Raw genomic sequence first — 24184 nt, 5'->3', positions numbered from 1 at the left:
TGTGTGTGTGTGTGTAAATGTATGACTGTGCATATGTTTGTGCGTTTTAATTATGTAAGTAATAAAGCCACTAGGACACACACACACACACACACACACACACACACACACACACATAATGGCACATATAGACACATACATTTGCACGCTCACTCTCTCTCTCTCTCTCTCTCTCTCTCTCACACACACACACACACACACACACACACACACAGGAGCTGTAATTATGGCTTGTGGTGATAAACCCGTTAGTGAGCACCTACAGGCTTTAATTTAATGCTTGGCTAATTAAAGCCCACCGTGGGGGAGGGGGAGGGAGGAGGGGTGTATGAGACAAGTGTGATGATGAATTATGGGTAATTATAGCTGAGTGTTAAGTGTTGGTTTGTATTTACCTGTTTTATGGACCCTGTGACGAGGTTAATTGTCTCAGCGTGTGCTTATCGAGTGCACAGAGAAGAGTCATGTGTCTCGTTCGAGAGCAACGTGTCTTTGAGTGTTTCAACTCCTCAGTTAAAGTCTCTCTTAATTCACATGGCAGCGTTACTGTCACCACCATGAAGTTGATTAGTTTCCTATAACAGCACATCCTCAAGTGTTGTATTCCTCTTACCCCAAGGCAACTACATGTCCCTGTGACCACGCTGTTACTATAGAAACCATAACGTATTAGAACGAGTGCATTAATATAAACTTGCTGTTAAAATAGACCTGCTGTTCTACAAAATTAATGAACACCTTCTTACCAATCACGATCCAGAACTCAGTGGCATTGTGGTGTAACAGATTCATTACAGACTAGTCTGTAGTTGCACTCAGACTTTTAACGTATTAAACGGTGGATTAATTAGCGAGCGGATTTCCCGCCTTGTATTCTTGCAGATCAGATACAAATCCCTACTTTTTTTTCTCCCTCGCTCTGTGTGTCTGATAACTGACCTGTGATTGATAACATGTTATTAGCAAAATTGAGATTGTTCTGATATCCTGTGCCGGATTTCCCCTTGGCTAATCGCTCACTTCTGCAATCACACGAGCGTGTCATTTATAACGTCTCATTAACGATGAGAGTTAATGGATCCTGGGAGAAGAAGAAAAATTGAGCGCACAGCGGAAATCTCTTATCTCTTATATATGAAGTGTGCATGAAGTACAGATAACGGTCTATCTTTTGGGATTCAGCTCGAACTTGTTACACTTGTACCACGAGAATGTTGATTTTAATTATTTTATTTTTAAGGGTTTTCCCCCCAAGCAACTGTTTTATATCTTTGGACTTAATAAAGCACTTTGAATATTTTATTTTTGAGAGATAAGTCTCGTAATATAAGCTCTGCAGCTTAATTTATCTCAATTTTATTTAAATTTATCTGTAGTAATCACTTAAAAGTTATTTTTTTCCAGTGACTTAGTTAAATTACTTTGACAGATTTTTTTTTTTTAAACAATCAGCGAAGACACGTCGAGATGGCCAGTTTCTATAAGCCAATTAAATTCTGATGGATAAAGCCAAAGCCCTGCCCACATAAATATACTATTTCATTACTTTGTGTTAGAACAATGTGTTCACATGTATGTTTTTCACTTTTGTTTTATTATTATTATTATTATTATTATTCAATTATTTTTGCGAAGTATTGATCTTCAGGAAATTAGTAAAAATAAAGATTCCATCAAATTATTTTTACTTGACTCTATCCACAACGTTTTAACTCAGTCATACAGTATATTTACTGAATTTACTTCAAGGCTATGAGATCATTTAGATATCAAATTACTTTTTCTTGTCTTAAACTGAGTTACTGCGGGAGGAAATACGAGTACTGACCATCGTTCAGATTTTTGGGATCCATAAGACGTCGTCTTTTACACTGCAGTAATAAAATGTCAAAACTAGACAGAAATGTTTTCGTGTCAAACTAAGTTAGCAGCTCTGAAGAAGGATTTAAGCTCCGCCCTCTTTAGCATCACCATATCTTTCATGTAATATATACCAGAAAAGCTTGTTTCCAGTTTTATATGTCACTTTATGTGTTATGTGTATTATGTGCATATCTATTATAAACTGTACAAACCACACACACACACACACACTCCTGTACACGCTGTGTTTGAATGAAGATGAAAATTCCGGGTTTCAGGTGGAGATTTAACACCTTCAGTGACCTTTAAAGGGCCGACTCTGTCTCATTTGCATATAATACACTGAGACCAGACTTCAGACTGAGGGATTGTGTCTGAGTAAGTGTGTTATTCATACAGACACACATGCAGTGTTCAGTGTTGTCTGTTGGCAGATGATTTTGTTTCTTCTTTCTAGAAATAATTTAGCTAAAATACAAAAGAATGAGGCGTGAGACTTTTAACCTTAATTTTAACTTTAATCCCAAAACCCATCCTAATCCTAAAACTAATCTTAATCCTAACACTCCTCCACATATATGCTGTATTTGGGACGAAGCCAAAAAACGGTCAAGAGGAGTGTGTACCTTTATACCTTAACCCTAATCCTAATGCCTATTTTAATCATAACACACTCTCTTTCTCTCTTTGTCCACACACACACACACACACACACACACACACACACACACACCCTCCTCTACAGGCTGCATTTGGGACAAAGCCGCTGAACAGGAGGACTGTGGTTTCAGACGAAGCTGAGTGAGATTTAACGCTCTGTTGGTGACCTTTAGTGGTCCGAGGCTGTCTCATTTACATATACTGAGACATCAGACTGAGGGATGACTACACACACACACACACACACACACACACATACACTGGATGGTTAGATGGAGATGGATATTTGGTGTGAGTGTGTGTGGATGGAGGAAAGTAAGAACAAGTGCAGTCAGAAATGGCAGAAGCAGAGGCGTGAAATTGGAACCACCTGCCCCAACACACACACACACACACACACACACACACACACACACTAAATCTATATATAATCAAACACTGATATTAGTATATTTTTTAAAACTAATGGTATATATTAAAAAGAAATAATTGAGTGAATCAGTATGCTAAGGTTCAACCATCAAAAATAAGATTCAATCATGTGTGATCCATGTATAGGGTATTTAAGAGAAATCACTATGTTAATCAAAGAAACTAGCATCATTTTAGGTCAAAGTGGTGAGATCATTTTGGTGAAATGATTGAATAAATACATTGCAGTTACAAATGTGTCTTTTCTTTTAGGCCTGCTCTGTTATTTCTCTGAAAAAAAAAAATCATGATCTGTTTTAATCTGTAATTTGATTTTAATTACTTCTTTAGATGTATGGTGAAAACCATGACGTAAGTCAGTAAAATAAAAGCTTTAAAAAAAAAAGCTGATTGAACTTGTGCCATAGTTATAGATAAGATGTGGAGAAAGAAACATAATTGTAGCGAATCATCAGAAATGTAATCAAAATAAAAAATGGGAAACCCTACCAAATGAGATCATTGTTTTAGCATTGTATCTCAGAGATTTTATTTTTAGTTAACATGATTTTCCACCATATATATATATATATATATATATATATATATATATATATATATATATATATATATATATATACACACACACACACACACACACACATACACACACACACGTGTGTCTTTCTCTGGTGCACTCTGGTGTTTCTGTTATTTTTAGAACTAGAACATGATGTGTGTCTCATTGCATGTTTGTTCAGACACACACACACACACACACACACACACACACACACAGTTCCTTTCTTGAGAACGGTGTGTATTTCTCTGTCGCTCCCTGTGTTCTTTCTCACTGTGCATTATGGGTTAGATATTTCTTTTTCATGCCTGCTCCCTCTTTTCAGGCAACTCACACACACACACACACACACACACACACACACACACAGACACACAGGCTATACAGAAAGTCATGAATCTTTCATGCTGTGGCTCGCTGTAATCCCTGAGGCGTGCTCGCAGGATGCGCGCACACACACACACAGAGGATGATAGTGAGGGGAATGGAGTGATAAAGGATGAGGCGAGTCTTATTTCTTTTCTGTGTGCACATGGTGTGTGTTGTGTGTCTGGATTCAGTACATCCTTAGTGTTGAAACAATGACTTTGACACACACACACACACATGCACACACACACACACAAATTGAGTCTCTAATGTAGAGTATTTTAATTTGGATTTTTTATTCACTCACTCAAGTGCTGAAAATATATCCTGAATATTTCAGAAATCTATGATGTACATGTTACGTGCTCGCTTCGTACTACCTTCAACAATTAACAAAGCAAGCTAACTGTACTAGCTAACTCTACAAGCTACTAGCAACAGTTGACCATTTAGTTTTTACCCACGTGAGTGACACAGAGTCACAATTTCAGTTACAGCAACCTTTTATATGAGGTTTTGTAAATGAGATGCAAATTAAGTATCGATCGATATCGATAAATCCAAACGATTCTCTCGAATGATTCCTCAGACCGATCATACGTCGTGTGTTGTGCAAACCTTTCTTCTGTTCCTCGCTCACAACTTTGCAAAATAGTTCCCACAAAACTGGAAGAAAAACTTATAACCATGGTTTCATCTTATCCTGTCACATGCATCTCATTAAATGTGTATAGAGACGTTACAACTACATATTGTTACACAATCACACACAAACACTGAAACATGGGTGTTATCCCTTCTCTGATCTATTATCATTATGCTTCCATGTATTGCACATATTTAAATGTGTCAGTAGCAGTAAAAATGTTTGCTCAACTGACAGGCTTGGTCTTGGTTCATTTATAATAATTTTCTCCGGTACGAATAGATGTTTGAAATTCTGTGAAAATTTCCACACACGATCGACGCACCGTATATAGCGTCGCGTTGACCTATCCTAGTGTCGTATCAAAATCCGTGCCTTCTAATTGGTCAACATGATGTCACGTGGTCCAGCCTTTTTTTTTAACGCCCTTACTAAACAAAATGGCTGAACAGAATAGAAGAAGGCGTCACTTTTTCCTCACTCGTTCTATACAAACCACGGCCTGTATGCGAGCCGAGCCTGCGAGAAGCTCTCTGATTGGACAGTGCGTATAACCATCCAATCGGATCTCAGGAGGCGGAAACCTCTCAGCCAATGGAGGCGCAAGGGAGGCGGGCTATTTGTTGGAATACAGAATTAAAGGCAGAGTGAATTCTCTAACGTTTACTCTGAACGCTTCCGTTTTGGACACTCCCTGTTTACAGCTGGATATTTCCACGTTTTTGTGATATTTCTGGATTATATCTCGATATGTTTCCGACTTGATCGTGTTCGTGAACCGCACGAGGCTCGAAGCTAAACCTAGCAATCTGTCCTTTTGCACTTTATTGGCGTGGCTTAGCTTGTTAGCATCGTCGGAGGTTTAAATGTCAAGAGACGCGCTTCGTCCCGCTGTTTATTTCTCTTCTTTTTAAATATTGAATAAATATCGCTTTTACCCATTATTATTATTATTATTATTATTATTATTATTATTATTATTATACAACAGTGATTATCAGAATACTCATTAACTTACTGCTGTTTGTTTTTCCTTTTCTCCTCCTTATTATTATTGTTGTTATTATTATTTCGCACAGGACATAAATATATAAATAGCTGATGACCAACTAACTCTACTTGAATATTTTTTCCCTGCTTATTTACATTCATATCAGTGTAAATTCGCATGCATTCATTATTTTCCGTCATTAAGACCTTCTTGGAGGATATATTTCATCAGGAAATCGATGCACTTGTTTATTTTTGCTGCTGTTATTAAGTGTTATTTCTCATTAAGACCTCTTACAAAGTGAAGCTGCTTTTTTTAAATGTCATTTTTTAAACAACAGAATTCTCTGAATTTTCAATTCAGTCGCCTACTTTTCTGAACCGCTCGGAATCTCATGTTAAGCAATTTTAAACGACAAACGAATAAGTAAATAAATAAAAAAATCGCTTTCCTTCCTGCACCGTTTCCTCGTGACGCCGCTGCGCACGTGCTGTAAAAAAGGTGAGATAATTCGGTTATTAATCCGAATTCTGCAGTGATTTACCCTTAAAAAAAACTGCAAGACAGCTTGGGGTATTATTGTCAGAGCTGCACGATGAGTTTGCATGCTTTGTTGTGTAGGTGTTATTGTGTAATGGGTTAATTCTGTGTGCTAAATTAGTGCATGTTATTTAATTACGGTTAATTTAAACACTGTGTATTGTAGTCACGTGGTCATGTTGTAGCCTATTCGTATATGTATGTAGAATATAATCACTGGTATTGAGATGTATATTGCATTTGTCTTGAATGGTTGCTTATTATTATTATTATTATTATTATTATTATTATTTTGTTATTGTACTTAATGCTATATTCAAAGGCGCTCTACTTTTAATATCAGTAGGACTCTTATGACCATGCACTGTAAATATAAATCTTATATTGAATCCGTACTTTGTTTCTCTATATGCTGTTGCTATGGTAATGTAAACGTTAAACGTAGAAGCTCGTTGAATGGCATTGTCAACCATGGTAGTATGATTATTGGCATTAAGCAGACCAAATCGCTTTGAACAGTTTGTCTTACAGAAAGTTAGTGCTTCTTGCAGATTATACTCCTCCAGTGTTCCATGAATATGCAACGAAATGCTTCCTTCTGTTATAGTTATAGGATGCCTAAACTTAAGAGCAATCGGTATAGACAATTCTTTTATTCCCATTGCTGTAAGGCTTTTAAATTTGTAAGATGTCGGAATGTTGTTTGCTGTTTGTGTTTTTTGTATGATGGGGTTGCAAATTTTATGCTGCACCAAAAATTGCCCTTTGGGCTTATAATAAACTTGATATTGACATAATAATAAATGCTTAGTGCACTACATTTCACTTTTATTTTTGTTCATTTTTGTTGATCGCTGATGTCTGTATTCTGCTTGGTCATCAGGTGTTGATTTAATTCTCTATAAGATCAGCTCTGACAGTAGCGCAGGTTTATGTTGATGCGCTCGTTCTAATACATTATCGTTTCTATAGTAACAGATAAATAAAAAGTAACCTTTATGGAAGGAGTCGTCAGTGCTTTGCAACAGTCAGTTTTCTGACATCTTCAGGACAGAGGAGTTTGTGGTTTCTTTGCATTTTTTTAATTATATATTTTAGTGTCATTGAATTTGGGAGAGAATAAAGAGAGGCTGGTAAAAGGAGCAACTGGTTATAGCTGCTATAATGTAGGTGAGAACAGAGACTAACTTGTTTCACAAACATTAAATATAACCATAAGTGGATTTTTAAAAAAAAACCCCATTATATGTTGTTTGACACATTGCAGTGATATAAGGGTTGATTTTTCTATACCAGCACATCCATAAGTGTTTTATTATCTAAATGAATGCAGTGTTACAGATTAAACAGCTCACCTGCAGAGTTTGCACTTATGTTTCCATGTTTTCATTTTTTCTAAACAGACTAAAAATAATAACATGTCAGATTTGGATGTGAAATGATGTGAGCCGAGCTGAGCTCTGAGTTCCTTACAGAGGATCCAGTTATTCATCACGAGCCGTCGTTGACTTTCAGCGCGTCGATTCTGAGTGGCTTTAGAAGTATTTACGCCCTCAGATTGAAAGGTTAAGTGGCTGTTTGTGAATCTCTGAAAGAGAGACACAACGCTCGCACACAGCTGTCTGCTCTTCAATGTTTAATACAGAAAAAAAAAAAAGAAATCTGACTTTTTGAAAATGTTGCAGTTTGTTATTTATTCTGTAAATTTACTAAGCAGCAGGTCGTCTGTGTTTAGAGGTAGGACGATATCGCTCGATATAATGTATGACGATGAGACAATCTGTAATGAACATGAATAAACATGTTATTAACTTTATTCTGTAGTGGAATAGTAGAGACTTGGAGACAGTAGAGATATATAACAAATATCCAATCGCAGTATGAAGACATTTCACCGATATGATATTTATCACAATATTTTGTTTTGCTAACAAAGTACTTGCAAAACTGAATGTTACTTTTATTAACATCTATAAAAAGAAATCATTTAACACATTACTAAACATTCTGTATAAATAAGCATTATAAAAATATGGACCATGTCAGCTGTATCTCAGAAAAGTGTCCTGTTTCATAATGTTTCACGATATGGATATTGTCTCATCATGTCGCCCGGTACTATGGCATAATTAATGATATTAGTTGATTACCCAATATATCACAATGTTCAGTATTATCATCGAGTCAGTGTGGCGGATATGACGATATGATATTAATATTGCACTGATATTGTGATGTTTTAATATAATGAGGATTGAGGGTGTGGTCAGGTTGTTGCTCAGTGATTGTACGTTTTGTAAAATCTGGTTTTATACCAGTTATTCGAATTTTTCTTCCACTCTTTGTTACGTACTTGAACTTGAAGTTTTTTAATCATGCATTACTTTTGTTTGTTTCCGTTTCATCAAAAATATTTTGCTATCACTGGTCAAGTATCATTAAGATGCTTTAAAATACTGATCCAGCAGGTTTAATAACAATCTGTCCGTTAAAGCTTCTTATTTTTAGATAGCAAGATGCATGCTGTTTCAACTAAGAGAAATCCATCCCATAATGCTTATCACCTAACTAGATTTCTCGTATATCCCTTATCTCGTATGTCGTAAAGCTTAATAAAACTTTACATGATTGTCGTGGTTATAAAAACAGTATGTGGTACGTGACGTGAAGTTGAATGGTGGGTTGTTCCCGAGTAGCTAAGCTGGATAAATGAACTTGATGCGTCTGGCTGTTCTGCTCCATCTGCTTGGAAATCAAGGTCAAAGGTGACAAGGTCGTGACCCCAGGCGTGTGAAACTCTCGCTCTGTCTGTTCAAAAGGTTAAAAAAAAAAAAAAAGAAGTCTTGAGTGCTGCTGAGTATAGATTTACTGAATCAGGCGGACAATTCACACAAAAACCTTCTTAGAAGTGGAGCAGGTGGTGTGTGTGTGTGTGTGTGTGTGTGTGTGTGTGTGTGTGTGATTTCAGCTGAACATTCCTGAACACCAACTCACTCACAGTCAGACCTCTCAAAAAGCAGGCAGGTGCTTCACTCATTTAAATACATAATTGAATAGTAATGAGCGCATTATGAATATTTATTAATTAAATACCGAGCGATGGAGCCAAGTTACCATGACCACTCCGAAGTTGAATAGTTTCATGTAACAGCACATCCCTAAATGATTGTCTTCTTACATCACAAAGATTTACCAACGATTGCCATTTTTATCCATTAATAATTGCATTTAATATCCGTGAAAGGAGTTAGTTCCTGTTGTCACTTGCGTTATAGCAGTTATAAACAGTCGTTCCCTCAGCAGCTTTCCTTTTTTTATTCTCTCTCTCATTTGAAGACGCTGATATGAGAATTAATCAACACCTTCTGACCAATCTGGATGCAGGAATGTGAGATTAAAATAGAATATATTAATAAGATCCTGCATAATGCAAGTTAATTTATTTTCTGTTATTACTGGCTCAGAGCGTGAGGTTTAACTCAACGCTGAATCACACACTGATGTAAGAGAGTGAAAAGAGAGAGCGTGTGTGTGTGTGTGTGTGTGTGTGTTGGCACAAACCCCAGAAAAGGTCGTTGAGCTCCATCAGGAAGCGTATTTTTCTTCCTATCTTGGAAGACTAAGCAAACAATGGATCAAAAACACGATTAAAGCGTTTTTAAAAAAGTTTGCATTCGTGTTACGTTTAACGTTATTAAAGAGCAACTATGTTTTTGTTGCCCCGCCCCGTTTGCTTAAACTCCACAGTAGACACTGTGACATCACTGACGGGTTTTATCTCTTAAAGTGACCGTGCTGTGAAATAAAATACCCACAGTTTCCACCTTTCTCCCTATCCTGTTCTTTCCTTTTTATTTATTTTTTTTTTATTTTTATTTCTGTTCCTGTCATGTGATGAAACTCTAAACTCTTATTTATCAGGCTGAAGTATTCGGGGTGTTGGAGTAGTGCGACGTTCCTGTGGGAAATAAACGATAAGCGTTGTGAGGAAGAGGTTCTGCTCTGCTCTCACACGCCACTCCTCCAGGTGCTCATCGGATATTTTTTTTTCTCTTGCTTTCACACTTTCACATTTCTTTCTTAAACACCAGCGCAGGCTTTACATGTCGTTTTATTTCTACAGGAAGTGAGTACATGAAAGCAAAACGCTGCATTTTTGGTCATAGTGTTCAAATTTTCAGAAAAGTGACAAGTGAGATCAAGTGCATATTTTACCTCCTGACCAATCACATCTGTTCTGATTGGCCGAGAGCAGTACGGTGTGTTCTGGTTGGCCGAGAGCAATGCGGTGTGTTCTGGTTGGCCGAGAGCAATGCGGTGTGTTCTGATTGGCCGAGAGCAATGCGGTGTGTTCTGATTGGCCGAGAGCAATGCGGTGTGTTCTGATTGGCCGAGAGCAGTGCAGTGTTTTCTGATTGGCCGAGAGCAGAGCGGTGTGTTCTGATTGGCCAAGAGCAGTGCGGTGTGTTTTGTTAGGCTGAGACCAGTGCAGTGGGTTCTGATTGTCTGAGAGCAGTATGGTGTGTTCTGATTGGCCAAGTGCAGTGTGTTTTGATAGGCTGAGAGCAATGCGGTGTCTTCTGATTGGCTGAGATCAGTATAAAGGTGGAAGGATCACTGGAGTTCTGATTTTTAAAGTTAATTATTTATTTTTTTACATCGCTGATGTCACAAGGTGTGTTCTCTGTGTTATGATTTCACTAAAGCTTCTAAGATGTACATAAAATTAAATAAACCTTCTTCTACATGCTGTATTTAACTATTTTACTTCAGCTACTTCCTATTTTCCAACTGCTACACAAAGCCATATGCTTTAATTAAACCACTAACACTGTCATGTATGATTTATTATGTGAGAAAACGTCCGGTCAGGGTTTTTTATCCTCCTCCTACAGTACAACCACCATGCATATTCATCAGGTTATGCAAATGATATGCTAATTGGCTGCATGTGCGGCATTTACATCGGTTTGTTGATGTCTATAGGTTGCTGAAGAGAAAAACAAGATAAAAGGCGAGAATATTGAGAATATCACACGTAACATATTGGCTGTAACTGCTTTATGCTAATAAGTACTGATGTATATGTTAATTAATTAGCATATGGTCAGCGAGGTGTCACTCCTATGCTCAGATTTCCAGCTCTGGAGCATGCGCTGGATCCTGAGCGACCCTGCAGCGGATTACGTGTATTTATAGCCGCGCTGCTAATCCAAACACTACACACAGAGAGACGGTGATTAATGATAAAATTGATGAACATCCTGATTAATGAGCGCCATAACAAATCCACCACTCACATACACTCTCACTCACACAGACGTGCGCTGTTCACAATTAATTTCTCAAGTATTTATAAATGTCTTGATACAAAAGAAGGTACTTCCTCTTCAGGCGGATTAGCTCGCTAATTAGGTCGCTAACAACAAGAGGCGGAACTGCAAGGTGTTGACGCACGTAATTGGATGTGAAATTACTAAATTAATCCGATACAGAGGCTCCGTTTGTGCGCTACGGGTTCTTAACGTCTGTGTGTGTGTGTTCTCAACAAGCGTAAAATTAAATCGGTCTGTCGAAGGAAACGTGAGAAAGTAACACAAACGTGAATGTTTTTAGTTTACTCCTCACCGGAGCTATGATGTTGCTAGCAAACAATGGAATAGACCTAATCTGAGAGACCATTCTAGATGTAGTGTGTGTGTGTGGGTATGTGTGTGTGTGTGTTTTGGAGCAATCGCTCCTCTGTCTGCATTTTGTGTGTGTGTGTGTGTGTGTTTTGGAGCAGTCGCTCCTCTGTCTGCATTTTGTGTGTATGTGAGTGTGTATGTGTGTGTGCATGTGTGTATTTGTACACGTTGTTTGTTAATGGAGGTTACAGGAGTTAATTCCCAGCTCCTTCTGTTCATCTAAATGCATGAGACAGCCAGAATCAATTACAGAGAGCAGATGAGAAAATGCAGGAGAAAGAAAATACACACACACACAGCCCTGGCAGCATGAGAGCTGTGTGTTTTATAATCTTGGTATAAAAATAATTTTGAAGTCTTTTCCTGATGACTCATAACTCATTGCTGGAGCTTGTTTCCATGGTAACGTTTCCAGAGGTTGTTCCCGTGGTTACTTTTAACTAGAAGTTGTTTTCATGGTTGCTTTCAGGTAAAAGTCATACATAGATGGTAGAAGGAATTTATTGGTTTTTATTTTTTAGCTGGACGTTGTTTCCCATTGATACTCGTAGCAGAAACTTGTTCCCATGGTTCCGTTCGACTAGAAGTCGGTTTCTTGGTTATTCAGTCCCTCCAGGATGTTGCAATTTGGTGTTCACAGAAATGAAAGCAAAATCATTCTCAGAGGAGCTTGAAATTTTTTTTTTTTTCCAAAATTACTGCAGATTTTCCATAGATTTGGGTCCAGATGCGTCATGTGACGTCATCACAACGTGCATTCAGCCAAAGCCCTCTATGATTCATGTGCGTCAAGCGTGAGTGCAGTTAAAAGGTCTCGTTTACCACCAAACATCACTGTGAAAGAGCGTGCTAAACTACTTCCTGCAATTGCGATTTCACCTTTTTTTCAAAAACAAAAACTCTGCAAGTTGTATCACAGATTTTGAAAAAAGCAGCAGCAAAATCAAGCGTTTTTGGGCGCAACAATCGCAACTCTGTGAAATTCTGTACAGACTGATTATTTTAGCTAAAAGCTGTTCCTGTAGTTACTTTTAGGCTTTATATCCCTCCTTATAGCTCATTTTGGTAAATGTTATTTTAAGTCAGAATGTTCCTGTGGTTGCTTGTAGATGCTTTAAGCTAAAATTCGTTCCCATGGTTACGTTCAACTAGAAATCTTTTTTTTTTATTGCTTTTAGCTAATAATCGTTCTCATTGGTACTTTCAGTTGATGGTTGTTTTCGTGGGTACTTTTAGATAGGAATTATTTCTCTGTTTATTTGGAGCTAGAATCTGTTTTTGTGGTTTTTGTTTTTTAGCTAGGAGGTTTTTTTTAGCTAAGAGGTTTTTTTAGCTAGGGTTTTTTTCAGCTAGGAGTTAATTAGCTAGGAGTCATTATCTAGGGGTTTTTTAGCAGCTAGTTTTTTTTTTAGCTAGGAGTTTTTTAGCAGCTATGCGTGTTTTTTTAGCTAGGAGTTTTTTAGCAGCTATGCGTGTTTTTTTAGCTAGGAGTTTTTTAGCAGCTAGGCGGTTTTTTTTTGCTATGAGTTTTCTAGCAGCTAGGAGGTTTTTTTTAGCTATGAGTTTTTTAGCAGCTAGGCGTTTTTTTTTTTTTTTGCTATGAGTTTTCTAGCAGCTAGGAGGTTTTTTTTAGCTATGAGTTTTTTAGCAGCTAAGCGTTTTTTTTTTAGCTAGGAGTTTTTTAGCAGCTAAGCGTTTTTTTTTTAGCTAGGAGTTATTTTTAGCAGCTAGGAAGTTTTTTTAGCAGCTAAGATTGTTTTTTTAGCTAGGAGTTTTTCAGCAGCTAGGAGGGGGTTTTTTTTAGCTAGGAGTTATTTTTAGCAACTAGGAGTTTTTTTTAGCTAGGAGTTATTTTTAGCAACTAGGAGGTTTTTTTTAGCTAGGAGTTATTTTTAGCAGCTAAGAGGTTTTTTTAGCTAGGAGTTTTTCAGCAGCTAGGAGATTTTTTTAGCTAGGAGTTTTTTAGCAGCTAAGAGGGGTTTTTTTAGCTAGGAGTTTTTTAGCAGCTAGGAGTTTTTTAGCTAGGAATTTTCATTGTTACTATTACAAGAACTCGCTTCTGTGGTTATTTTTAGTTACAAAATCATTCCCTAAAAAAGAAAGAACAGATGGAAAGAACCAGAACCAGAGACAGATGGAAAGAACGAGACAGAGAGAGACATAATAAATTCTCTAAGCTGTCCACACACACACACACACACACACACACACACACACACACACACACACACACACACAGTAATGAAATGAGGAATTTATTGTGTGTGTGAAAGAGAAGAATATCAGAGCGAGATGAGATAAGCAAGTTGAGGGGGGAAGGGGGTATTAATGCGGCAGACAGACAGAGGGGGAGGGGGTTTGGGGAGGTTTGAGAGGCAGTGCAGGGGCAACGGAGTGTGAGAAAATCTCCCATAAGCCCCGGTGTCTGTGCTGTTCCTGTAATTTATTCAGCACTGAACAATGAGCACAATGAGCAAGATGGAGCGGGGGAGGGGCAGCGACAAAGAGGGGCGCAGACCACCAAGACGTCTGATTGGTCATCAGGGAGACGAGACGAGTCGGACAATCTCATTGGCTGTAAAAGCGGGGGTGGAAATGGTAAGCCATACGGTTGACAGGGAAACGGGAAAAGCAGAGCCGAAGCTGATTAGTCAAGGCTGAAAAGGAAAACTGATCTGATTGGATGATGAGGCAAGGGGAGGTCAAGCTGATTGGTTGATGGAACCGGATGGTAAATGGCTGAAAGATGATCTCTGCTGATTGGTCAGCAGATGAACAAAATGCTGAGCTCATTGGTCAATAAGGAGACAAGTGAGAGAAGCTGATTGGTTGATAGGAATCGGAATCTGATTGGCTTAGAGAGGAAAGGGAAAGAATTCTACAGGAAATCCGAGCTGATTGCCCAACACGTAAAATTATGTAAATGAGGTTTTTACGCTCAGCTCTTTTCTTAGCATTTGTCTCCTGTGTGTTTTGTTTTTCAGAATAATTGACTTTCTGTAAATCAGCACTAATAGCAGCTGTAGCACTTCCTGTTCTTGCCCTTGCAGTTTCCCGCTCATAACCCCTCCAAAGAAATTCCTCCACTAAAGAGGAATTCCATCAACACACCTACTGGCACTTCACAGGTCAGAATATATGTGTTTGTGTGCTTTTGTGTGCTATGGTTGGTAGGGCTTGTGTGGTTTGGGACAGGCCCTCTGTGGATTGATGATGGTGCTTAAGTGCACTATATAGTGAATATGGTGTGTGGTTTGGGACACGCCCACTGTGGCTCCTCCGGCTTTGTGCCAATTACTAAATGAGACACGGGTTTTTTTCACATTTATGTAATTTACAGAGGATTTAATTGTGCAGATGCATTCTGGGATGGTTAGCCTGAATATGCAAATAGGACACGCCCCTACATCTTCTCGTTAAGGTCCTATATCATCAAGATTAGCTAATGTAGCCAGCTGGCTAGTTAGTTGCTAATAAGCTAGCTCAACATGAGTGGGATTTTAGTCTCTGAGTCTCGCTTTACATAAACGTTGTTATTTTCTCACTGATTTGTTTAAGCCGTCAGAGTATATTTTAATGTTACCGTGACAACCACACTAACTAGCTTAGCATGGAACTTCCAAAAGTGGCTCAAGGTTTCGTGTTATCCCATCGTCATTGTTATTTTCATATTGAATACGATTGGCTCAAAGACGTGGAGGTTATTTGGTGACACCGCAAGCTGAGATTTTTATGTGGCTCTGCCCCAGTTCAGTTTAATACAGAAGGAAATGGAAGAACGTTTTTGCTGTGTTTGTCACAAAAAGAATTGACTCAAATAAAAAAAATGTATGTAATGTTTGAAGTTCAAGGCTCTTTTTTTTAAATAGATAAAGAGTTTCTATTTATCTGTAAATAACCTCGACTGTGTCTTATTAGCAAATTAGCTGAAGGTTATGGCAGCGTATCTAGCTTGCTAACTCAGATGTATTAGTTATTGATATTTAGGAAACATGAAGATGACTATCGCAATATATCATAAAGTCAATTATCAATACACACCTTATGAGGCATTTTTACTTTTTAGAAAATTACAATTGATCCATAGGTTTAAAAAACTAGCTAACCAGAAATGTTGCTAATCTCTCTCTCTCTCTCTCTCTCTCTCTCTCTCTCTCTCTCTCTCTCTCTCTCTTACACACACACACACACAGGCACACTTTCTTGGCATCAGTTCAACATGAAGCTTAGATGGCTGGGAATAAAAACAGCCTCATTCCTGCCTTTCCATCCATCCCATCCTCCATTTTTCCCCCTTTATCCCTTCATCATGTTTTCTGTTTATGTTTTACTCCTGGTGTCTTTGCAACCCAAACAAGGAACTGAAAAAAAACAACCTATGCTTGCATGCAGGACATGATTAATTTATCTTGTCTTCTGTTTGTTGTGGTCCCCCTCCATCCTTGTAAGTGAGATGGGAGGAAAGGAGAGAGTGTGAGGAGTTTGTGAGGACAAGGATAAAAAGGGGGAAGAAAAAGAGAGCGATTGAGACAGAAAAAGCCTCGTTCTCTTGGCTGCGTTTCAGCTCTGATAAAATGGCGTTGTGTTCAGAAATACAGCCAGGAAAAGAAAGCACTCCTGGATCGTCTCGGTAGTCCTGATTTCTTCTCGGTTTCAGAAAATTCCAGACAAAAAATAAAAAAGCAAGCTGTTGAGGTGCTGAACGTATGCCAGCGCTGCTGTAAAGGCATTTCAGGTTTTGCCAGTCGAGTCGAGCCGAAGGACATCCGAGCTTTTTAACACAAACAGGCTCTCGCTTTTTCATTTTTGAGTCCTGTTTACCCTTGAAAGAGCCCGTTTGATCCTGGAGCCAAAGCTAGACTTCAGTCTGGGAAAGCAATCTTTACCAACGGAAAAAACATGACGGCGTCCCAGATTTGAAGATGTGAACTGATCCTTTGTCGGAGCGGAATCGCAGCGCAACTCCGAGGCCACCAGTCGACCAATCAACGGTGTCTTTCTGAGTAGATTTGTTGTGATTACTGATGATATCCGGTTCTTGCGCCTCTGGACCCTGGAACGTGAAGTTACGGATACATGAATGCTTCTTTCATGACTTCGTTTTTTGCAAATACCGAAGAGTGTGGTCTTGGGTTTTGGGTTCTTACAGTCAAGATTTTTTGAGGATATGCCTCATGTTTTTCAAATTTGTTCAGATCACAGAGGGAAAAAAAAGGAGCGTCAATGTGAATCGATTCTGTTTTCTGATTTCATCTCGTGTTTTTGAAGCAGCGCTTATTTTTGTACACAAGCGGCAGTGCGTCAGTCTTTTGGCGTGGGTTGAGCTGAAATTCAGCGAGGCCTGATGTCTGTGAGATAAGGATGCCTGGGGAACGTGGATAAGGCCACATGAAGGAGAAAAAATTTTTTATTCTGAGCAGCCGGATGTATTTTTGCATGACGGTAAACAAAGTTAAATCTATTTGATACTTTTCGTGCAATTGATTGATGGTTGCGTTGATTGCGAATGATGAATTATGAGCCTTTAATGAAATGAAGCCTGAAGGTAAGAACATAAAAGAAACAAAAAACATATTTCTGTCGCTTGCTCTAACAAAAACTGAGTCTCTTTTGTGGCTTCATTAATTAACAATGAATTGATGTTTGCCTTTTGGGAAGTAAGCATGCTCTCGGTAGCAAAACGAAAGCCTCGATTGCATTTGCATTCCAAGATCGATCCCTTCCAGCCTTTTTTCTGCCATCATTTCACAACATTATTGATTACCTGCTGTCTCATGATTGATTATGCTGCCTGAGAAGTAAAGTACAAGTCGATTTTGAGCTCTACAGCCCTATGGTGATCTACAGAAGCGATGTGGTTCTGGATTTTGTAGCAAGCTAGCAGAGTGTGGGGAATGATGGATGAGGGACTACTCTCGGTTTCATGCAAATATATGAACCTTCGTTTCCACATCAGATTTCCTTGCAGGTCTGGGGGAGAAATGAATAATAGTGCCTCTTTTCCAGATGCTTCAGGAGATATGTCACGTTTTTATATATATATATATATATATATATATATATATATATATATATATATATATATATATATATAAATATGGATGTACTTCATCTAATATGACCAGTGACACGGTCCAGGGAGCATTGCAATATTTTGGAAAAAAATTAGGCATGTATGACAAATATCTGATGTAGTGGATGGAGAACGTCATAGATCACTGTCAGCTGCTTTTCTTTCCATGCTAAAGGGAAGTGTTTTCACTAGCTTTTCAGGCTGAGATTTTGTAAATCCAGTTAAAATTATTGCAGTTGCAGATTCCCAGCACCTGTTTATTTTAGTAATCTTGGTGCCATACATTATTATTGTTTTACTATTGTCTATAATCTGTAATTTTACTTTACCCGGTTGTTTGATTCTTAAATGTAACCTACCATTAAGCAATTTGATTAGATTGGAATTTCTTGCAGATCACTCCATTCTGATTGTATAAATCATACATTGTATAACCTGTCATTCAGATTATTCATGAATTATTAATTACACATAAATATGGCTATTGTGTACATGCCTACTATCCAGACGTCTTACCATCGTCTTGCTTTTTCTTGTCTTTACAGTGCTGCCCAATCAGAGTGGCCTGGGAGCCCAGCATGAGAATTTGCTCTTGGGCGACCCAACCACCCCCTGCAGCAGCTGTACCAATTGAAATCAAGTGATTATTGATGAAAAGGACACTAAAACTTGGACTTCCAGATCCTCAGAGTCATTAGAATGTGTCTTGGATGCTGACAGGTCAGCAGTCGTGAATAGCAGCATGAGTATGGCTACAGGAGCTAGCCAACACAGCCACTACCCAATCAGCAAAGCCAGTGTTAATCACTCCTCAAGTATGTTCTCTAGTCAGGGTGGCCCCAACAGGGGTTGGGCCTCTGAGGGCAAATCCGATTTGTCCATGGGTACCAGAGGTCAGTCCAATTGGGGTTCTTCAAATATAAACTTGAACCCCAGCGCTAACCCTGCCGCGTGGCCCATACTTGGACATGATGGCCCAGGGGTGGGGACCAGGACTGGTGGTATGGGTGGGTCAAGTTCAGTCCCATCCAATGTCTGTGGCCCAGGAGGTGTCGCACCTATTCAAGGCACCAATGGAAATGGAAACCTTGTAGGAGACTGTGCCTGGGGAAACCCGGACACCCCAGAGCAGCACCAGTCCCCAACAAGCATGACTTTCAGCATGGAGCCCCCGAACCTTAAAACTGATGGACTGAATACTAAAGCAGAGCCAATGAGCCCTGTGGATGGTTGGGGGAGAAATATGAGTCAGTCTCCCACTGAGCCAGCCACTGGAGATGGTAATCCTCGGTGGGGTAATGGAGACACCAAGAGTGGAGAATCAAAAGACTCAGGATGGGATTCTGGTGGCATCTCCTCTTGGGGACAGGGGGGAGGAGATGCAAACTGGGGTCAATGGAGCAAACAGTCAAGCACTGAAGGTACCGGGTGGGATGCAAGTGATGGTCCCACTCAGGAGTCAATGAATTCCTGGGGGACTGACGCTCCAGGCAGCGAAGGTAGCAAGGACAGCAGCGAAGGACGTGAAGCACGCAGAGAAAGGTCCTCCAGTATGGATGTTCCACTTCTGCCAAGGCAGGACCTAGATCCTCGTGTGCTGTGCAACTCCGGCTGGGGTCAAACCCCTGTCCGGCAGCACACAGTCTGGGAAATGGATGAAAATCTTGGCCCCAAGGATGACTGTGGCACTGAAGTTCGGGGTACTTCCTCTAATGCACCTTCAACTGGATCACCACCTCATGCAGGATGTGTCAATCCCAATCTTAATGTGCCTCCTAGGATGGACTCTGGGAACAAGACTGAGGGGCTTTCTCGAGTTATACCAACACCACGCTGGGGAGGACCGTCCTCACCAACAAATCAGGCAGGCACTGGGTGGGGAGAGCCACCTGCTAATAAGAAAGTGTCTAATGGCTCTATTGGTAGTTGGGGTGAGCCAATGCCAGATGGTCCCAGCACAAATGGTTCTAGTGGCCAGTTTTGGGGATCAGAGGACAAGTCTTCAACCTGGAATGATGGTCCTTCCAAAGTAAAGTCACAATCTGGTGGAAATGGGCCTAGTTCTTCTTCAGGCTGGGGAAATTGTGCAAGTGGAGATTGGACAGAGCCTTCAGAAGGGAGAATGGAAGGTTCTCGTAGTTCCTCTTGGAATGGAGATGGAGGGAGCTGGAAGGAAACCCAGAAGCCCTGGGGGAAAGCGGCTCCACCAGCAGGTGAAAATTGGCGTGACTCCCAACGCTCAAATGGTCCTGTACAGGGTTGGGCTGGAAAGAATCCTCAAGAATCCATGGGGTCTTGGGTCGGCCCAAATTCTGTGAAGCAGAGTGGTTCTACCTGGAGGTCTACAGGAAGGCAGGATCCAGGGGACGAGGCTACAGGCTGGGAAGAGCCTTCCCCTTCCTCAATCCGAAGGAAAATGGAGATTGATGATGGAACCGCCACTTGGGGAGATCCTAATTCTTACAGAACCTGCGTAAACATGTGGGACAGAAATAACCCCTCCTCCCAGGGCAACCCAGCTACCAGCAACAATGGGGGCAACAGCATCAACCATACAGGGCCTAACCACCATAGCCACAGTCAGACTCCGAACCACTCTGACGGCAACAACAATGGTTCTTCTAACCAGCTAGGACCTCTTCAAAATAGGATGCCCAAGGTGAACCCAGGTAAGTGAAGTTGTATGTTTTGGTTTGGGAAGCGAAACCATTGTGTACTGAATAGCACAATTACAGCATCTCTAGTTTGATAAGTAAGGAATAAACCGTAAACTCCTCTGTCATGAAGGTGTTGGAAAAGTTAAAGCTTTACCTTGGACTGTTACAAAGCGCTCACTCCTTCCATAAATGTTAAATAAACATCTCCATACAGAAAACTTCACCATATTAATGATTAAGAGTCTTTTTAAATTTATGTCGCATGCCCTGTGAATGAGCTGTAACTATAGAAATGATATCGTATTAGAAGGAGCATATTAATATAAACCTGTGCTTCTGTCAGAGCTGCTGTTCTAGAAAATTAATCAACACCTTCTGACCAGTCAGAATCCAGAATTCAAAAGGAGCATGGTATAAATCAGAAGTAAGCTACAAAAATCTCCTGTGTGTGTGTGAATGTAATGAGAGTTTGTAGGAGATCTTCCCTGGAGCTGGCACTATCCTGGCTGTCAGGAGTGAGCTTGATGCAGGAGTTCTGTTTCAGAGCTTTAACATAACCATGTGATGGCATGCATTCTGCATTGCTTCGCTGCCAGCTGGCCTGCGTCCTGCAGTTAAAAAGACACGTCCGCCTTGTGTTTGGTTTGACAGAATCGGCCCTCGGGCCCTGCTCCCGGCCCCATGAAAGCTTTCTATTTCTGTTCTTGGCAGCGTTCAGGAGCGATGGCAGACAAAGACGTTTGCTGTCTGTGTTTTTTTTTTCCCTCTGTCCTCCTGAGAGCAGGCTCTGTTCTCCACATTGCATTTATCAGATTGTGTTACTACTTTTTTCCCCCTGTTGAACGATGCAAACAAATATTCAGGTGTCAGGCCACAGAGGAAGTTTTCATTTCTAGTATTTTTTTCATTTCAGGCTCATATGGAGTAAAACCTCCAAAAAACTCATTCTAATATATTTTAGACTTACTGGTGTGTATATAATGTCTATTTGTAATGTAATTTTTGCATTAGTGAAACGATGCTTTGCATAATTGAACGTGAAAGCACCAAATTTTACAGTGGAAAAATACCTAAAATGTTTTTCCAGTCCAGATTTTACCTTCTCTGGCTCATCACCTTCCTTTTTAATCAGGAGAATCTCTGGACATTTTTGCCAAAATATAATTTATTTTGGTAAAAATAAAGGCGATAAGATATCTAAATGGCCCAGAACTATACAGCCTTCGTTGCTAGCTAGTAAACAGATTGTTTATTTATAGGTCGTGGAGAGCTCCCCAATGTTCAGCCCAAATCTGAGGCGTGGGTGGAGCCGGATTCTTCTAGCCCCACGTTGGATAACGGCACTGCTGCCTGGGGGAAGTCACACAAAGCCTCCGGAGTCTGGGGAGAAAACAGCCACGAATCCAATGGATCCTTCGGCAGAGGCTCAGGAACTTCCAAACCAGGTGAGATCTGGGATTCTGGGAATGTTTCGACTTTTTAATTTGTTTTTAAGTTAATGCGTCTGTGATTTTTACAAGCTTTGGAAATAATAAAAATAATTGGTAGTGTTTTTGAACTATACTGACACCTGGTGGTTGGACTGCAAATCTAAGACATTGTAAAATCATTGTGTCTTAAAAGAAATAATTTTTGATTTCGTGCTTTTATTTTTTAATTTATTTTTAAACAGCCCCCAAATCTATGCAAGACAGCTGGGGGTCCGGTGGGGAGGAGATTGGCGCTAGCGGCAGCCAATGGGAGGCTGAGGATGGGGACATGTGGACTAGCCCCACCTCCCAAGACAACACTTCTTCCTGTAGTTCCTGGAATCAGCCCAAGAAGGGACTACAGAAGGTACGAGCCACTTATAGATCTCAATTAATGTCATACTGCGATATATTGGGCTAATGAGGTGCTAATATTTATGTTAAAATACTGCTCAAGAATAGAAAACGGGTAAACGTGGCACTTTCTAAAGTATAGTACCTTAAATATAGGAGCTTATTGAAATATTATTATTAATACCACTGGAGGTTCTTCTATGTGCAAATAAATCCATTATTTCGTGAATTGTTTCCTTAATTAATTATCAAACATTTATACAGTCGATTTTGAAGTATGTTTTAACTGGTATAGGCTTGTTGAGAAATTTTTATACTATTATTACTACATTTTAAATCCATAATCTTAATTAATTTTAGTCATTTTATTTTTATTTATTCATTTCATTATTAATTTATTAACTATTTGTGTGGGGTTTTTTTTCTCTTCTCAGGGGAAAATCCCGACCAAACAGGATGAAGTTTGGATCATGAACCGACTGATCAAACAGCTCACGGACATGGGCTTCCCTGTAAGCTACTGAATAATCTTCATATCGGACATTTATGGTTCTCGACTAGTGGCTAGCAGGCGGCGATCTCGCTGCCATGGCCTGGGTTCAATTCCCCATCAGGGAACCTACCCCAGCCACTGGTGGGTTGCACAAGCCAGTGCACTCTCAGTGCCAATCCCAAGCCCGGAAATTGGGGAGGGTTGCGTCAGGAAGGGCATCCGGCATAAAACTTGTGCCAGAATCAAAAATGCAGACGGGTGATGGGAGCAGCCGAAAGATGGGGGAAAAAAAGTGAGATACCATAAACATTTTACACTGGGGAAATAGGAAACACAAAGAAAGAGTAAAGATATACAAATACAGAGCCATCTTTCATATGTATCCAAGAAAACCTGGAACTTTATAGACTAGTTCCTGGAAATATTGGTGTATTGAATCCTATTGAAGTGTAAAACCACCTTAAATACCTCCTTAAATACACCTTAGAGTGCAAGTTAAATACTGTCTTGAATCCATCTTAAATGCCAACAATTCTACCCTAAATACCATCTTAAATCCACCTTAAGTCCATCTTACATATTACCTTAAATATATCTTGCATACAGCTTAAATGCCGCCTTAAATCCACCCTAAATACCACCTGAAATGCACCTTAAATACACCTTGAAATCACTATAAAATGCCACCTTAAATATCACCCTAAATCCATTTTCAATACTGCCTTAAATCTTCATTAAATATTAGTTCACCTTAAATTTATTTTAAATGCCACCATAAATTACATTAATAAATCTACGTTTATTACCAACAATTCCACTTTATATCCACATTAAATCCACCTTAATTGCCACCATACATTCTCCTTAAAGACCACCTGAACCTCCTTAACCCCACCTTAAATCCACCATTAAAACTACTTTAAATCCACCTTAACTACCACCTTAAATTCTCTGTAAATACCACCCTAAACCCCATACTTTGAATCCACTTTAAATGCTATATCTACCTTAAATACCTCCTTAAATCCACTTGAAATTCACTTTAACCAGATAGTTAATTAGGCTTTTTAATTCAGTTGTGTATTTCATTGTGTGTGTATGTGTGTTTCAGAGGGATCCTGCAGAGGAGGCACTGAGAAGTAACAACATGAATCTGGACCAGGCTATGAGTGAGTGCCAAATTCACACATATTTACAAACACACACACACACACACCCTTTGGCTCATTTTTCCATTGATGTTTAGGCGCTCTGCTGGAGAAAAAGAGCGATGGAGAAAAGCGAGGGATGAGGACGCTGTTGTGTCGCCCGCCGAACCTCTCAAAAGACTCGCCTCTAGACCGAACCGCCTTCCTGGACAAGGTACTGAGCTTTAATTAATACACACACAC

The 24184-nt window shown here is 39.6% G+C and overlaps 1 protein-coding gene across 2 annotated transcripts in view; it reads left to right on the top strand.

Moving 5' to 3' along the window:
- Positions 1-5128: 5128 nt before the first annotated feature.
- tnrc6c2 (trinucleotide repeat containing adaptor 6C2) overlaps positions 5129-24184 on the top strand; it is a 34927-nt gene continuing 15871 nt past the window's right edge. For both annotated transcript variants that reach the window (XM_017481843.3, XM_053684121.1), the window contains exons 1-7: positions 5129-6021; positions 18366-20489; positions 21737-21922; positions 22150-22313; positions 22735-22812; positions 23905-23962; positions 24040-24155. In XM_017481843.3, the coding sequence (XP_017337332.1) occupies positions 18563-20489; positions 21737-21922; positions 22150-22313; positions 22735-22812; positions 23905-23962; positions 24040-24155 (2529 nt within the window). In that variant the 5' untranslated portion in view covers positions 5129-6021; positions 18366-18562. The remainder of the gene's footprint in view (positions 6022-18365; positions 20490-21736; positions 21923-22149; positions 22314-22734; positions 22813-23904; positions 23963-24039; positions 24156-24184) is intronic.

Source organism: Ictalurus punctatus, chromosome 12 (genome assembly GCF_001660625.3).
Source record: "Ictalurus punctatus breed USDA103 chromosome 12, Coco_2.0, whole genome shotgun sequence".
Lineage (NCBI taxonomy): Eukaryota > Metazoa > Chordata > Actinopteri > Siluriformes > Ictaluridae > Ictalurus > Ictalurus punctatus.
The sequence above is the reverse complement of the archived record's forward strand: the minus strand, read 5'-3'. Positions and strand labels throughout refer to the sequence as shown.